This window comes from Acanthopagrus latus, chromosome 24, assembly GCF_904848185.1.
Source record: "Acanthopagrus latus isolate v.2019 chromosome 24, fAcaLat1.1, whole genome shotgun sequence".
In the NCBI taxonomy this organism is placed as follows: domain Eukaryota; kingdom Metazoa; phylum Chordata; class Actinopteri; order Spariformes; family Sparidae; genus Acanthopagrus; species Acanthopagrus latus.
The window spans coordinates 11,639,636-11,656,949 of NC_051062.1; the positions used below are offsets into that span (position 1 = coordinate 11,639,636).

Sequence of the window (17,314 nt, forward strand, 5' to 3'; positions counted from 1 at the left end):
ACCCAGACCAGAACCTTTAGCCCTTTATTTTACAGTTGAACAACAACAATCAATGCTTTTCACTGGTCTCAGTGTGTCCTCCATCCGGTGAGTGACGTCCACGTCCCCCGGAGCGTTTCCCAGCGGGGGCGGAGCCCTTTGTCAACAGCCGAAGGGTCGATGGTGGACAGGGGGGTGAGCCTAATGAAGAGGCCGGTGGAAGGCCCTATCAATCGATCCCTAACACACACACCCTGCACTCATTAACTGGGTAATGATATCAGTGACAGCCTGGCAGGGCCAAGAAAAACTACAGTGGTCCACGTCTCCTCCTCCCTCTCTCCGTCAGACGTCTTCCGCACCCTCACCGAACAACAATATGTGGTCATGTTCCACCGTCTGCAGCCAGATCCACACGTAGACTATTCACCGCTCCATCGGGTGTCCCCTTCCCCGTGGCCAGCAGCGAGCGTAATCCGCCTCTGTGCGTGACACATTAAGCACTTTCCTCACGGGGGAGCTGAATAAGGGCTGTCGAGGACGAGGGAGAGAGACGCCCGCGAAACCAGTCGCCTTGGAAACGGGCATGCCGGCGTTTGCGTGGCTGGGGTTGGATTTGCAGAGATATGTGGGGAGTCTAAGATTGGATTTAATTAAAGGCATAATAGGAAGGAAAATAAGAGAACAAGAGGACTTAATAGGTGTTACCACTGGGTGTGTGTGTGTGTGTGTGTGTGTGTTAAAGTCTCCTCTGGCTTTTAAGGCTTTTCCCTTTATAGTCTGGAAACATCGACATCAAAACGAGCCTCTTCATCATAAATATATATAAATAAGGGTAACACTTAACTTTTTACTTGTTAGCATGCATATTAGCAGCATACTGCCTCTCAATTAGTCATTATAAAACACTTATTCATACCTTTTTCTGCATGGCCATATTCTACAACACTGGGCAATTAACTAAAAGGTTTCTTTCAATAACCTCCACAATGACTTCTTATTGATACTAAGCACATAAATTAAAAACTTAAAATGTTTTGCAGAGTACGGGCCTGATACAGTGATACCATAAAGCATAGCCATTCTTCCTAATTAACACTAGTAGGGTGCTCATAACTCATAAGTATAGATATAACTACTTACATTAATAAGGAAGTGACCTACTTGAGTTTACATCTTGTGCTCAGTTGCTGCGATGGAAGTAGTAAGTTTGTTTAGCCGTCATCGAGGCTGTCAGATGCTCAGGAGATTTTTGGTTTGTTCCAATCAAATTAATTCATTTAATTAAGTTATTCACTTCCCCTGAAATGTTCCATTGTACAGTTAAACTAAAACCCGGGTCTCCAAACTATAAGTGCGAATTCGTGATAGTTTCAGCCACATAGAGAGAAAGCTGCGGTTAATGTACAGAGTAGACAGAGCTTGGTGCACCGACGAAAGGGCAGATTTCGAATCAAAATCAAACTCCGTCACCGCGACTTACTGCATTCCTTTGGGTCTCGATTATTGCGGATGAGGACTTTCTGGCTCTGCGTCCTGAAGAGCGACGTCCAGTTGACGGTGTTGTAGAAACACAGGCCGCTGTTGTTGAAGATGTAGACATTTCCAGCGCTGATCTCGTCCAGCGACTGGAACTGGAGCGAGGAGATCCAACGCTGTTTCAAGATCAGCAGCGAAATGCCACTCCCGCTGCAGGAGAGGAGAGAGATAAATAGATTATGAGAGAGAGGAAGAGGTGAAGGTAAAGTGCGAGGGATAGGACTGAAGAGCAGCAGTGAAACCTAAAGGACAAAAATAGGAGAGAATTTTGACAATAACTAATGAGAAGATGGAGGAAAAACAAAAAGGTGGAAGAGAAGGAAAGTACACAAAAAAAGGGGGAAATACAGTGAAACAGAAGAGGAGAGGGTGTGACTGGATGATAAAAAGATTGGAGAAATATTACAAAGCATGACAAAGACAAATAGGATTGCTGAGCGACAGGTTCATCACTGGTGTTTAGAAAACAAGGCCAGATCTCCTCTGACTCTGCTGCGCCTCGGATCTGCCACTTGTGAGCGAACACCGATTCTGTGTAATCAAAGCTGCCTGAACTCGTCTCTTCCTGCAGAACAACAGGAAGCAGATGCTCATTATCCCCAACTGTAGCCGTCCGAGCACGACAAAACAGCGAGATGGAGAGACCGATGAGGATCATTCAGGAAAAAAAAAGACGGCAAATAACACGAGAGTGTCATCTGTGTAGGTGTAAGATTAAATCGCATATCGAGTAATTTGAGTTCAAAGATGTAAAACCGAAATGTGTACTTTCTCTTCGAGGAGAAGCAGACAATGGCGTATTAAGTGAACACTGAAACATACCTGTAAAGAGTTCTACCTCCGATCGTTGCCAGGTTTGAAAAAACACTCAGATCCGTCATGTTCTCAGGCCAAGATTGGATGTTGAGGTAACCTAAAGAAAGGAGAAACATGTGCCACTCTGTAAAAGAGTTCGTGGGTAATTACAGCAAATTATGAGTCCATTTTTTTCTGGTGAATGAGGAATAGAAGGACGGGGGATAATGATTATAGTGTATAGTGGATGAAAGAATACGAGAATCACACGCAAGGAAATACATAGAGCACATTTTTCAGTCATTGAGTCGCGCCGCCTCTGTGAAGTTCAAGCCGGAACCCATTCTTTGTAAGGAATGTGCTCGGAAGAAGACAATATACGCTAATTAAAAGAATGGATTTAATATTCTGCACAATCTGTCCGGTTGCACTTGCCTTTAATGACAGATTATATCAAATAGGGATCTGTGGAAGTGACATTAAAGGGATAGAGCAGGAAATGGCGGGGATGGAATGGCCATTGCTCTTTCTTATTGCTTGGGTTTTCATTATGAAAATGCGGTTTCACTCCATTAGCTGTTTGGCTCAACTGCAAGTCGCAGTTTAATATGACAAAAGGGGATGTACGCGAGGTATTGCTCATCCCTAAAGGCCTCTAATAGTTAATGAATAAATACGCTCACATAGCACACGCACACACAAAATAACCCGATACGCAACAGAGCATCTTTTAGAGTTTCACCAACAAAAATCAACTCTCTGTTTTTCCCCTTTAAGCTTTCTTTTCCGAACACAAAGGCTACATGATCCATCCACACGCACTCTCAAGCACACCACGTAACACTGTTGTTTTGTTCAGTAACTTTTTTTTTCCAAGGTGACTCCACTGAGGCGGCAATCTCACCTGTGATCTCTTTCACAGTGCGGAACACGTTAAGACGCTCTGGGTCCAAAGGTCCGATACCATGATACATGTCCCTGAGGGGGGAAAACAGAGCACAGACACACAGAAAGGTGAATTCTACCTTTACAAAAAAAACAACATTCATTTATTGCTGTTGGAAGACCTCATTTCTGAAATATTCTTAAGGTAAGAACACTGAAAACCTGAGGGCAAAATCAAGAAAAAGTGCTCAAGTCCATGCCAAAGTCAGAATGCTCTTTGTGTTTATAAACAGGCTGTGTGACATTCATAGTTACATATTATTTCATCTCGGGAGCTTCGGGTTACTCTGACAGTAGGTTTTTGATTGAACAGAGCACACTGCTCATCGCCCAAGCTAGAGTTTCTTTGGTACACGAATGTTTACATGTCTCTGAGTTTCAGACTGCTTTATTCCATACAGTTAGTCTTCCATTGAATCTGAAGTGGTTGTTTTTTTTATAATATGCTGTGCAAAGAATGCGCGCTGTGCCTTTGTGTGAACAGCACTCAGACATGAAGTGGAACAGATGATGTTGTATTTCAGTCACTATGTTTATGTGAGGGGGCAATGGTTATACAGCAAAAGTGATTCAAACCTTGTAAAACACAACTGAGCAGTTCCTCTCAGCTCTTTATATTATAGCTATATTTTTAGCATTGTTTGGGTTTTATAGCATGCAACAATGACCTTATTTTGGGTCACTTGCACTGTTAGCATTGGCTAGCATCAACAGGATAGCCCAGTTATATTAGATTAGCAGCTAATAGTCGCGATTTAGTGACAGCAAATTATTAATTGAGGAACATTAGACTCAACTTCAGGAGATGAACATGAACAAGACTGCAAATGTGTGCTAACGTTGCTCTCCAGTGGGTGAGTAAAAAGGCTGCTGTCATCACAACCACCATGTCATCTTGTATATATAATATATGGTTTTATTTCCCATAACTTCCATGTTTGGGCTCCCTGGCAGTCTTAGCGTTAGCTTATGTAAACACAATGGAGTAAACCTGGGGTAAAATCTTCTGTAAATGAGCAGTCCACTACCAAACTGCACACAGAATAAGTTAGCAACTTGCTCAGTCTGCTCAAGTAACATGTCTGCACACTTCCACAAACACGAGGCATCCGTGAATGTGTCTGAAATATGTGTAAGCACAATAAAATCCTAAAAATGATTGTGTGTGATTCTTCAGCACTTACCCTTTAATACCAGTGATGAGGAAGATGAGGTTGCCGTTGATTTTGGTGCAGTTGACGAACTTATCGATGTTGCTGGCGTCCACTGTTTGAGCCGCCTGCAGGCTGCCCGTCCCTATGCCGTCGCACACTGATGAAACAAAGGCAACACACAATGATAAATTATTCACAATGATCCACATTTAAGTCGCTCTGAGTCTGAAGAAATTACCTCCTGTTGTGTACAGTCGGAGTGACCTTGCACAGCGGAGACCTCATATTGAGAAACTACGATTAGCCATTCGTCACTTTAATTCTTCATACTCTTTTATGAAAATGTACCCCTTCTTTTGGTGCATAGACATGGCCGTGGCCCCTCTCCATGCATTGGAATTCTTTTGATGAAAGCATGGGCCAATCCACAGCCAATTCCTCCCTATAATGAATTCATTACATCTGCATTAATTAAAGTTGCGGTCTAGTGTGAGCCAAGTATTTCTGACAGAGGCGGAGGGGGGGATGATGAATAAGGCTTGCATTAAGTGGTGTAACCAGTTTTTGATAGTGATTTATACCAGCCAATTCCATATCTGAAATGTTAATTTGTTATCATTTCCCACAGTTCCTTGGGCTATCCCTCATTAACCCCTCCCCGCTGCGTGACGATGTAATCAAGAGATTAACCAATCAATGGACGCCAGAGCCCGTACATCCAGCCTGAAGGAAAACACTATTGTCTTCCCTCGAAAGAGAAAGGGCAGATCAGTTACCTTTGTGAGAACAATATGATGAAGGGGCTAATCTGCTGTGTTGAACTGAGGTAATGCAGTTTAATTTCACATTAGACATTTCAGACATTCAGCAGCACAAAATGAGCCGTAATTACTGAGCAGGTACGAGTGGTTTCTCGTTACGGGACCATTTATTTTCCTGTTAATTAACATGCTGACTGTTGCAGGAATCAAGCATCTGACCTTTCGTTTATGCCAGATTTGTCGTATTTATCCTACACTGCGCAATAAACACACTTGTCCATCAGAGCAGCAATATGAAAAGATATGAAATAAATACACAAACATAAAGAATATTTCATGTTAAGTCTCAAAATCAGCACCATAGAAAGGCTTTGAGAATACTTCATCTGGACTGTTCAGTGAAGATGTTGATATTTTTGGGGGGTTACATTTAAATAAATATATCAGCTGTAAGTAAATTTAGTAATATCAAAAAAGCTAAGCCAGCTCCGGCAGAAAAAAACATAAATTTCATTTCCCATAAAGCTTTTAAATTAATTCTTGTGGGCTACTGTTGATCCAGTATCATCACCGTTAGCATAAAGCTATTAGATTAAAAAGGTTTAACTGCATAAGCTCTTGTACATACAGTAAATGCAGTGCAGTGGGCCAAGAAATGGAGGGGAAGCAGGAGAAATATGTATATAAGCTGATTTCCATCCCACTAAGTATTGACTTTGATGTTACACACTGAAACTTGGCCGTGTTTCTGCTCTCTGGTCTCAGTGTTGCATCCTGTGTCAGGTTGTAGTGGAAGAAAGACGTAGTGTTGTCAGTGTGTCTCTGCATGAAGACAAATTTGACAATCTCACAAGGCAGCAGTCAGCGGTGATGAGCGATGCAGGCACTCCGCGGGCCAATGGGCAATAAAATGCATCATCATTCCTAGTTTTATTAAAATTGGACCGGTGATGGCAGTTTAGAGTCACTCAAAGTGTCAAATTATGACACGTCCTTATAGTGCAACCGTCGGGCCAAACTGTATGATATATGACCCACAAAACATGTATTGTCTCTTCACTTTCTAGTAGTAGACTGAGTAATGTTTGATATACTGTATGCAAGTTATTTTTTTATTCAGCCAAGTTAGGGCTTGCGACTGGGATTTAAAGGAGCATTATGTAAGATTTTTCATTTAAAACATTCAAAAAGTAACAAAAAATATCAACAGAGTGTGAAGAAGACACTGTTTCAGCGTCAGTGTGTTGCGTGGCAGCGACATCTACCAAAGTTAGCATGCTAACCGACTAGCCCTGGCAAATCCTGTTGGGTTTGGCTCCTGTAACTTTATGGCTGACCCCGCCATAACACCCTCTCAGGCTTCTGGAGGTGGGTGATGCCTGAACCTCCCTGTCGCTCCTCTCAAGCTTTACACCTTTCATGGTATTCTAGGTTGTGTCCGGAGTCTGCTGTAAATCGCCTCTGTACTGTACTTAGTGCCATCTGTCTCAGAACATGTGCATAATGTGAGGCTGAGTAAATAAAGTGAAACTAAATGGCAGAAAATAAGGTTCTCTAATGTTAAACTGGATATCAAGTAACCACTTTCAGTGTTCCCGAAGATTTAGCCCATGCAACAGCCACAGCAAAGTCAAACCTGTGGTCTAATTTATTCTGTATAGGGCAAATTAAGGAGGATTATTCTTGACGACTTCCTGAGGTTTACCTTTAGGACAGATGTCGGTGCAGGGGATGCACATTTTGATGCGGTTCTCCTCCACTTCCATCTTGTTGCTGGGACACGCTCTGACACAGGAGCTGTGGTCCACCACGAAATTATCTGGCAGCAACACAGAAAACAACATTAGCTTCCTCTCGCTTCAGTTATTTCACAGTAGATAGGCTGTGATGATAAGCTGCATCACAAACACTGTTTTCCTAATGATTTTGCCATGTAAAATCAAAGTGTAGCATTTTCTTAAAGACCAATTTCCCAGAAAGACCTCTCTAATGGCGAGAAATTGATTGTATTTTAATCACGTTTGTATAATGATCAAAACTAATGGTCTCGGGCTATATTACTCAGCAAAAGCAATGAATCTAATCAGTTCAGTGGAGAAGTGCGACTGGCGTACGCTGATTTGATGATCAGTGGAACTTGAATGTGCAATCTGTTGATGTGGCGTGACTTTTAGGGCGTGCTCGTCGAATCACTGACGCACTCTCGAATCCGTATCCGTGATAGAAGATCCAACAGTTGCTTTCTTTTTCAGCTGCCAGAAGCTGAGGCAGATGGTGAAGCAACTAGTTGATTGCGATAGACAATTTATTTACGTTTGGCTAATTTGTCTTCAATTGAATTGTCTGGAGTCCTATTTCAGGATCGTTAGAGGATAAATACTTCATCTTAATGAGCATCTATGTTCTTGTGGTATCACGTTAAAGTAACTGTATCTGCTGGCAGCTGCTTGGATGAGGCGAAGCAGACTTACGGGGACATTTCTTCACACAAAAGGCTCCATAGGTGTACTTGGCTCTGGGGTTGTGCTCCAGCTGGAAAGATGTGGGGTTGTACACAAACGGCTGAGGGCACTGGGTCACACATGCTCCGCTGTCGTTGAAATTGGTGCAAGCCTGTAGAAAGCACACAGAAACAATCAGCTGAAGGATGACAGCAGCCAGATTTCCAATGGAGTAAACTGTATCGAGGTAAGGCAAAGGGAGGTGATTTTCTCACACAAGTCGCTGCGAGACAAGAGTATTGCAGCAGCATTTCATTTTTACGTCTGATGGCCTGATCATGCAGTCGTCCCCTTGTCTCTTCGAATTCCAAATGGGAGAAAAATTGAAGCCATTGATCCACAGCCATGATGTAAATGGTGAAATGTTTTCCCATAAACCCTTTAAGTGTGTTGTCGTCTGTGGCCACAGGCTGAAACAGCGGTAATTGAATTGGATGAGCCTTTTCCGTGAATTACAACCACAATATCATCCCTGTCAGTGTGCTCGCGCGCAAGACAGGGAGAACTTGATAAAAGGGATACTAATTGGAACACTGAATCACCAATTTGTTTCTTTGAAGAGCGCCGCAGCGTCAGACTTTTACAGCCCCGTAAAATGACAAACAATTTATCGGCTGGTAAACAACGTGGATCATTTTCGGGCGGGGAGGATGACAAACAGATGTTGAATAAAAAGATGCGGATGTATGGGAGGGAGGATGACGAGAGGTCTTTGGACGTGTGTGTGAGGCAGATACAGGAGAAGGAATGAAAGTCAGAAAGGGAAGGGGGGGAGTGACGTACGAAGCAGTCCGTGTCCTTGGGGCCCGAGCAGCCGCCGGCGCACTCGCGATGGCAGCAGTCGCTGACGTAAGGCCCGAAGCAGCGACCGTCACACTGCTCTGCACACACCGTCTTTGTCACTGCACGGGAAGTGGAAAGAGAGAATTTTAAAGGTCTGACACACATTCATAGTCATAGAAAGTGACAATACCACCACCCTCAACCTTCGTCTCACGCTATAGGTGCATGCAAACATTGGCTGATATGGAATTCAAGCGATAAAGGTTACACAAGAGAGTTCTTGACCGCAAGGTCATTTGCTTGAACGTCCAGACGGACATGAAGCACTGTCTCCGCTCTAGAGGCGCCCCTGAGTGAGGCTCTTATCCCCAAACTGCTCCAGCTTCAGCTGAAAATTGCAGCTGTGCTTGACGCCTCCCAGGTAGCTGTCTGAAGAGGGAGGCTGCTGGAGTGATCTCAATCGGTTTACCCTGAATAAACAAAGTTTCTTAATACTGGATCTCTCCAATTCCACATATCTTTGTTCATACAATTGGTGTTCTAGGCCAAGTGGACCGACTGGCCAAAGACAGCGTCCAACTGTGCTGCTAAGTCCCAGAACTGCCAACTGTTGCGGAAATATTTACTTCCTTTCCCTCATTTCATCGCAGAGCCACTTCAAAAAGAAGCTGTATTAGTCAGTATTATTGCTCCACCACTAATACTTGGATGGGGCTTGTGCCCATTGCTATCAAAGTTGCTCCAATACTTGTGCTAAAGAACAGCCTCCCACACATTATTGGTACAGTAGGAGATCTACCAGCCAGCGAGTCAGCAGGAGCTTGAAGCTGAGGCATTAAAAACTGCTGTGCTCACTCTCCGCTGTGTTGGGAACATAATGATGCGGCAGTGAAAAATACAACAAGGCCCCCAAGTCTATTAGTCTGTGAAAAACAGGCGAGTCTCCCTCTAGATCTTGATGACGTGAATAGAAGAGTAGATCTGCAATTATTTCTGTTGCTACCCTCCGTCGTCTGTTGTCTTTTTCCGCTGATTCTCTCCATTTGCTCCTTTTCAATCCATTGCCTTTTTCTGTCACATTCTTCATCAACAACTCTTTTCACCACAGCCACATGAATTAAATACACACTGAAGAACCTGACCTTGATTTAGCTCTCATAGCTCAATACAAATTAAATAAAAATAGCTGTGTACTGAGTACTCACACAGACAAAATATAATAAATCTGTGTCCAAACAGATTACAGCAGATTATAGATTACTTTAAAGCAGTATCCTCAATTTCCCCCCAAGCGTTAAGTAAATACACTGGGTCAACTGGTTTAAAGGATTTCATTAGCTTGGACTTCAGTGTCGAGTTCTAGCGTTTAGCCTAGCTTAGCATAAAGAATGAAAGCAGTGGCAATCATCTATTGTGACTTTAGACAAAGTAAAACTACTAAGAAGTCAGGATGTGTTTAGCCTAGCTTAGCACAACGACTGAAAGAAGAGTTATTGAGGTAATGCGAATAAAAAACAAAACAAACATATAACAATACTCCTAAAGTGCTCTAATGAACAAGTTTGGTTTTGAGAGAGATAAAAGATTGATATCATCTTCATGGCTGGAAGTATTAAGCCTAGCTTAGCATCAAGCATGAAAGCAGAGGGAATTTGCTGGCATACGTTTGTTCAAGTAAAAAAAAAACAAAACGCTGGCACCTATTCAAAAACTAATAAACAATTGTTAAACGTGTGAGCAAACAAACATTTACAAAGCGATTTCAATCAAGCTATGCTAAGCTAGGGCTAACCTCGTCCTGGCTCTAGCTCTGTAAAAGATGCTGACATTAGAGTGGTGTCAATCTTCTCATTTCACTCCAGGCAGGAGAGCAAATAATCTTGAATCCCAAAATCTTGACCTATTCCCATAAGTCCGTATCTGTGATGCTCTGTTAGTCACACCCCAGCTACAGGACTGTGGCTCTCAGGGTGTGTGAGTGTGGGCATACTCACAGGTTTGACACTGGTCCTCCTGATGGCCCCAGCAGCGCCCGTTACATGAGCGATGACAGCGTCTGCCTGCAGAACACACACACACACAAACAAACTCAGGGACTGTGAATCAGACAACTCATCACCAAACTTCAGATGTAGTTTAGACACAAACAGCCCCCTCGCACACCAAACGCCTAATCGTCCACTCACGCACACCCTTAAAGCTTCCCCGACTGGTGACAGTGACAGATCTGTCGAATCTCCTCCGCTCATCCGACAATAGACCCACAGTCACTTTGGCGACTTGTGGCCTGTAGAGAACATAAGCGTGAAAGACAGGCTTCTACTCCCTTCCGTCAAGCGCTGGCACAGGCAAAGTGGGACCTGACAGAGCACTTGCAGCCTTCATCTGCCAGCGGCCCATCATCAAGACTTAATTGACTATGGGTTAATTACAGAGTAAGTGGAACGGTGCAGGAGATTGTCACCCGGCCCCTTCAACCACTCCCACTGTGGGGTTGTTAATGTTAAATACTAACTACGGCTTGGCAAAGGCCCCCAATTTGGCAACCTCAACTCCCACACGCTCCACTGTCATTTTTTGGCACACCTCCTCTGTTTTCTTTGTTGCTTTTCATCCTCCTCCCCCTCTGCCAGTGCCATCTAATCAACAAAATAGCAATGTTTTGCACATATTGTACTTAAAAGTGTCGGCTCAAACCGAGCGACCAGTTTTGCACAACGTCGAACTCCCTGCCGTTGTCACAAGGCTATGCAGATTTTTTGTTCGGCTCAGTCTGCAAGCAATGAAAGGTCATCATGCCTTTTCATCAGAGAATCTCCCCAACATTTTCCCCCCATTGTTCATGCCTTTGCTCGCGATTTTTGGCGCCTCAGCTGTCCCCATTGTTCACCCTGACATGTTTTGATATCAAGTGCCCAGAGAAACTTCTAAGCACCCTGTCGCTCCCTCAAAATGAGCAAGAGGCCCGTCCATAAATGTGCAGAAAAGTTTGAGAGAGTCTCAAACAGCCCGGTCCTCTGACACAGAATGTCCGGCGGATAGCGACGCCTGTTATATGTCCAAAGCAGGGGGAGATGAGAGACCGCGGGGACCACAGAGGGAGGAGGAGAGAGGGGGCACCAGGGGAAGTGGGCAGCTTCGAACCAGCTGTCAGATTCACTGAGATTTAAAAAGAGCGCAGCAGACAGCAGCTCCATGGGCCTCGCTGCAGAGCCGCTACCAAACCACTACAATGGAAAGGTTCACACGTTGATCTAACGCTATGTGATTTTGCTTCCAAATGACCGGCAGGCAAACAGAATGAATAAAAAGGGAGAGGGCACGGCTGCTGCTGGTCGGGGGAGAGTGTTTGTGTGTGTGAACTTCTACAGTATGTTGGCATGCGGTTAGGCTTCACATTTCAGAGTAAACCTTTACAAATTTTTTTTTTTTTTAAATAATAATAATAAAAAAAAGATTTTCACCAAGAGCTACTGGTTGCACTGGTTTCCACCCACGTGCGCTACTCACATCCAAGGTTGCTGTTGTTGGACGGCACCACCAGCAGCTCCGCCTGTGGGTTCTTGATAATGTCACGCCAATGGATGGTGTCGGCATGGCACAGGAATTTGTTCTGGTCAACATAAACACCCCCATTCAGTATCTCTGGAGGACAAGACAGACGGAGAAAGAAAGGGATGAGCACATAGCTATGGATATATAGTACATGTACAAGATGGCAGAAAATCAATACTTCAAGGTTAACTCCAATCCTTTGTCTCAAAAGTACCGCGCTGCATAAGGTGTTCCCTGAAGTGCATCTGAGCATGAAGATAAATGCTATTGACAAATGCACACAGTAATTCAATGCCAGGTCCAAAGACAAAGAGAAGTGCTGCACGGAAAATAAGTAAATGGATTTCACTATGTAAACAAAACAGCCTTCGCTTTTGCAGAGAACTCAGATCTGTACGGCTGTGTAATTTCCTAATTATGCACTGAGTTATTAAATAATTTCATCGGGCTTGAGAGTTAGACGGAGTTAATGAGTTTGAAAGTCACTGGGAGACACTGGATACTTGCTGTGTTGATTAAAAGTGAAATAGTAAACTGGAGCGGATGCATAGCTTTCATCAAATCCTTATCGAGGGATGCTGCTCATGAAAGAAGTGTTGAGTAAATGATTGGTTTAAAATTCCTTTCAGAGGGACTCACTGTAGTTATAGGTAGAGTGCAGAAAGGGTTTATAACCGACCCAGCACACATAAATCTGACATATGACAAAATGTGAATTCCATATATTATATATGTCTTGATAAGTCTCTCACAATCTATAATTTTCCTAATCATACGCCATCCAGAAGACATTAAAACTTGATATTGTAGTGTTAATGAATTACATTGTGAAGTAGACTGGCACCTAGTAGAGTGCATACCTCCGCCAAGGCCCAACAGTCCCTTTTAATTCAATCAAGTCTGACCCAATTTCAAATAAAACATATTTAAATCTGTTGGATCCAGATATGATCTGGGCCTGCATGAAATTGTACAAACTCATGGATACCAGGTACTTTCTTTCCTTCAAGATTTTTTGTGTAATCCTGCACACAACCAACCAACCAACCAACCAACCAAGCAACCAAGCAACCAACCAACCAACCAAGCAACCAACCAACCAACCAACCAACCAAGCAACCAATCAACCAACCAACCAAGCAACCAACCCAACCAAGCAACCAACCAAGCAACCAACCAGCCAATCAACCAACCAACCAAGCAACCAACCCAACCAAGCAACCAACCAAGCAACCAAACCAACCAAGCAACCAACATTGGCAACAACATAACCTCCTTTGCAGGGGTAATTAAAAACATGTCTTTTTTTCCAGAGCTGATAATGGAACTAACTAATGAGTGAACAATTCTGCTTCCTCTTCATCTCTGTTGCGTGTTGCACAAATCTGATTTTACTTCTGACCTTTCTAGGGAGCTTTCCAAAACATCTGGTTGCTGAGACCCACGAGTAGACAAAGTGCTCTTATGAAAATGTGTCTCTGATGTGTCAACCCTGAAACGTATAATTAATAATGTAAACTGTCTGTTTAACCTTGTCCAAACTGCCAAGTACTTGTTTATTTTACCGCCATCGCCGAACGCCAAACCAATGTGTTTGAATTTCATTGAGAGCAATCGTTCCAATGTGTCTTTACCAAAGGCTAAAAAGAGCGTTTGAACAGGTTGCTGAAAATGTCTGGCTCAACTTTATTGTCTGGTTTTAAATCTGATCACTAGTAACTGAATGGCCCTGGTACGGAGGCATGCACATCTCGCATGTCTTTTATTTCAGGTCGTAGAGTAAGAAAATAAAGCCTTCTGGAACATATTCAATTTTTTTTTTTTTTTTTATTGTTCCACTATTATCTTCAGTGGCTCTTCTCTTGGCTCACAACAGGCCCAAATCATCAAACTGACTCGGAGAAAATAAGGGATCGCAGCTCTCTTGACCTGCTGCGCATCTCTTTATCAAAGTGAGAGCTGATGCACCGAAGACAAAGGCGTGCTTCTCATCCAGCATTTGTGTAATAGCAGAAATATGTTTCTTTTCAAGGGCCGCTGCCCTTAACAGATGCCTGCGCATGGAGTATGATAATAAATTCTAATCCCTCTCCCACTTACTAATCCAGGTTTTGGATATGGACACAGAATGAAATGATGCTGCAGTAATCCCCCCTCCCAAGCCGTGACCTGGGATGGAAGCGAAACAACAGCCCCCCCCCATCTATGTCTCTTTCTCCCTGGGACATCAGCTGACTGTATTATTTAACCTAGTTGAGGGATTTAGATACAATCACCTTGCATCTCTTTTCTCCTTGAATATGAAGTACTTCCAGGAAAGTACTTGTCACAATAAATGAAATTTAATATGAGAAAAAAGTAACAATGTGGTTCAGATCAGGGGCTGGATTAGCTGCAGGTAAAGAAGGGTTTTATCTCCCCAGGCAGATTATTAACAGTGTGCGAGTTATGCAGACGATTCAGCAGCTCTGAAGCGCGCGCAGGAAGCTAATCATCACCATCCGACACCCTGATTAAGGAAGTGGGCCTTGGTAGAGACGGGGACATTTATTCAAAGCCCTCTTAGAGGTGACATGGCGCTCCGTCTGCCCGCCGAATGGCCTACAGCCGCGGCTTCATGTAATCATGTTCCCGTCACAATGGACGATTTATCAGCGGGGTGTTCTACATTCGTGTGTGCTGGGTGAAAAAAGGGGCAGGCTGCGCTTTATTCAAATAACATGCAGGACGTGCTGACAGCGCGCTTTGATGTCATTTAAAACTCCTTATGAAATCTGCAGCCAGCCAATAACCACACGACAGATCTCTGACATCACTGACAATACACTGAATAAGCATATAATTATCTATGTGTCCATATGTGAGTTTAAATTAACCCTTGGATGGATTGTAATCTGGATTTCCCATGGGTCACCTTGACAGGATACAGAGCACCATTATAAAGACCTTCTTAAAAGGTCTTCCCACAAACAGATAAAGGTCAACTTGGAACACGACCAAAGGGGTTTACACACCCACAGCTTTACTGGCTGAACCAGACATTTGTTTGGGATAGGCATCTTTTCAACACTTGATGATGAGAAAGAGTAATTAACTCTTTCTTTAATCCATTTTTTCTTTGGGTAAGACTAGAATAGCCCTGTAAATCCAGACTCTGGAGATGTTGTCTTGTATTTCCTCATGGAGACTGAGGATTTATGGAGACTCAGCTACAAGTTTTGCAACATAGCCTTGATGCCGGTTACATTTTTGTGCATTGCATTTGTTAAAAAATAGCACTCACCATCACCTTGAGCATGTAAATGTTGGACAATATGACGACATGCTTCACCTGTACCGCCTGTTCTTCCAACCAATTGCCAAGTATGCTTTGAAAGTGTTTGTCTTTTTCCAAACGGTTTCTATCAGCCTTCCATGACAGTCTTGTGTCACATACCATCTGGCACTGTATATTTCACTGGATAAGTGACAACTTGGACCAGTTGGTGGCATCCGAGTTAAGGTCAGAGAATCACCAAAGTCATGAGGATTCATCCTCTGGGGAACATCAATAAATGTGCCAAATTCCAAACCAATTTATCCAGCAGTTCACTGACACTGTCACATTGTAATGTCACTAAAAACATATGATTTTGTTCAGAACTGTCTCCACATCTCAAGCTTCTCCAGCTGCTGTCCAGCTGTATGGCACCACGGAGGTAAGCAGAAATCACAAGACATTTGACATTTAAAGGTTAAGACTTTTAAGGATGACAAAATAAAGAAAAGCGTTTTTTCATAACATTTTTTTTTGAAGTCATCATTTCTACACTTGAATCCCTTAAGCTTTGACAGACATCATCCATTTTGCAGGGTTTATGAGGAGCCGTCTTGCGGTCCAACCTGCCCGGCAGTGTCCAAAATGCACTTTTAAGTGCCTGTGTCCAGATCCCTCTTGCTCGCTGCAAGACAAATTGCCACCTCTGCTGTCCGTCCAGGCAAGGGCACTAACTCTTCAGCAGGATGACAAGCCTCTATCGGGTGGTTATTCATTAACGCGCGACAGTCCTGCGCCACCGCCCACCCCCCAACCTTCCCGCTCCTATCCAGTAACCCCTCTTCCCCGTCCACGCTTCGATCTTCCCATCAGGAGAGGGAGATCTACGGCCGAACATCCGCCACTACACCCACCCAATCCCCTCACCCTCCACGGTGCTGTGAGTTACGAGGTAGTCATAAAAGCTATTGTCCTGCATCAGAGCAAAAGGGAGGAGGGGGTGAGAGATACAGAGGGCAGCAGGAGAGGGAAGGAACAGAGATACGAGGAGAGAGGAGGTTTTTGCTAAGGCTAACAAAATTAATTATGATAAAAATTTTATTTATAGTAATAATTTACAAACCTACTACAGTACTACACTGAATTTTACAGGTGCTGCTCTATAATGCGGAAGTGATTTGTTCATAAAAAGTTTTTTAAGGCGCAGCTCTAAAAGAAATCTGTAATATGTGATTCATGATGGCGGATAATGTCCGGACCTTGCCACATTTGCAGAACTGTAGACCTAACAGACGCCTCAAGTGAACCCCATCGTGCACAAGTCCAGAAGGGCCCTTTTGCCAACTTTATGTGGGCTTCAAGAGAGTCTGCTTTGGGCGCAGACTTCTCCAGGCGTTGCATCACTCAAAGTTAAACCTCCACTTGGTAAGATTGTAGTACTTTGGGATCCAAAGGCATTGGTATTTGACAAGTTGAAAAAGAAGTAAAAATAACTAAGTGTGCTCTGATATTGGCAAGAATATAAAGTTTTGGGGTTGGCAGGATTAGTTGGATTTAGGAAAGTTAAATTTAACTTGAGTTGTTTTGTTGCTAGTTATGTAAGTGTTCTCCACACACCTGTATTCACTAACTTTTCAATTAGAATGTGAATAAATCTGGTATGCATGTAAATAGGTGAAATGTGTCCAAATGGAAATAGACTCTAACCCGTAATTCATTATGGATATAAATTATGTGATTTGAATGTCAGTCAAGCTTCTGATCCACTGAAAAAAAAAAAAAAAAAAATGATGGTTCTAGATGGCTGTCCATGATTGATTGGCGTTCTCTTCCTTATGTTGTGTCAGAGTGCAGTTGGCACCAACAACTATTTGTTTGGATGCAAAACAAATATTTGAGCGACAGTAGTTAATGGAAACGCACATCCAGAAATCTAGATTCCAAACCGACGACAAAAATGACAAAAAAAAAAAAAAAAAGCATTCTGTAGCCCGGAAACCTTGCAGACTTTACCCAATGACATGATACATATTACAGATCTTTATG

The 17,314-nt window shown here is 43.2% G+C and overlaps 1 protein-coding gene across 5 annotated transcripts in view; it reads right to left on the minus strand.

The window, feature by feature from the left end:
- LOC119015032 (receptor tyrosine-protein kinase erbB-4-like) overlaps positions 1-17,314 on the minus strand; it is a 276,642-nt gene that overhangs the window by 80,031 nt on the left and 179,297 nt on the right. For all 5 annotated transcript variants that reach the window (XM_037090594.1, XM_037090591.1, XM_037090592.1 and 2 more), the window contains 9 exons: positions 11,968-12,102; positions 10,452-10,517; positions 8,458-8,576; positions 7,645-7,786; positions 6,879-6,992; positions 4,443-4,569; positions 3,218-3,291; positions 2,341-2,431; positions 1,463-1,668 (listed from right to left, as the gene is read on the minus strand). In XM_037090594.1, coding sequence (XP_036946489.1) covers positions 1,463-1,668; positions 2,341-2,431; positions 3,218-3,291; positions 4,443-4,569; positions 6,879-6,992; positions 7,645-7,786; positions 8,458-8,576; positions 10,452-10,517; positions 11,968-12,102 — 1,074 coding nt within the window. The remainder of the gene's footprint in view (positions 1-1,462; positions 1,669-2,340; positions 2,432-3,217; positions 3,292-4,442; positions 4,570-6,878; positions 6,993-7,644; positions 7,787-8,457; positions 8,577-10,451; positions 10,518-11,967; positions 12,103-17,314) is intronic.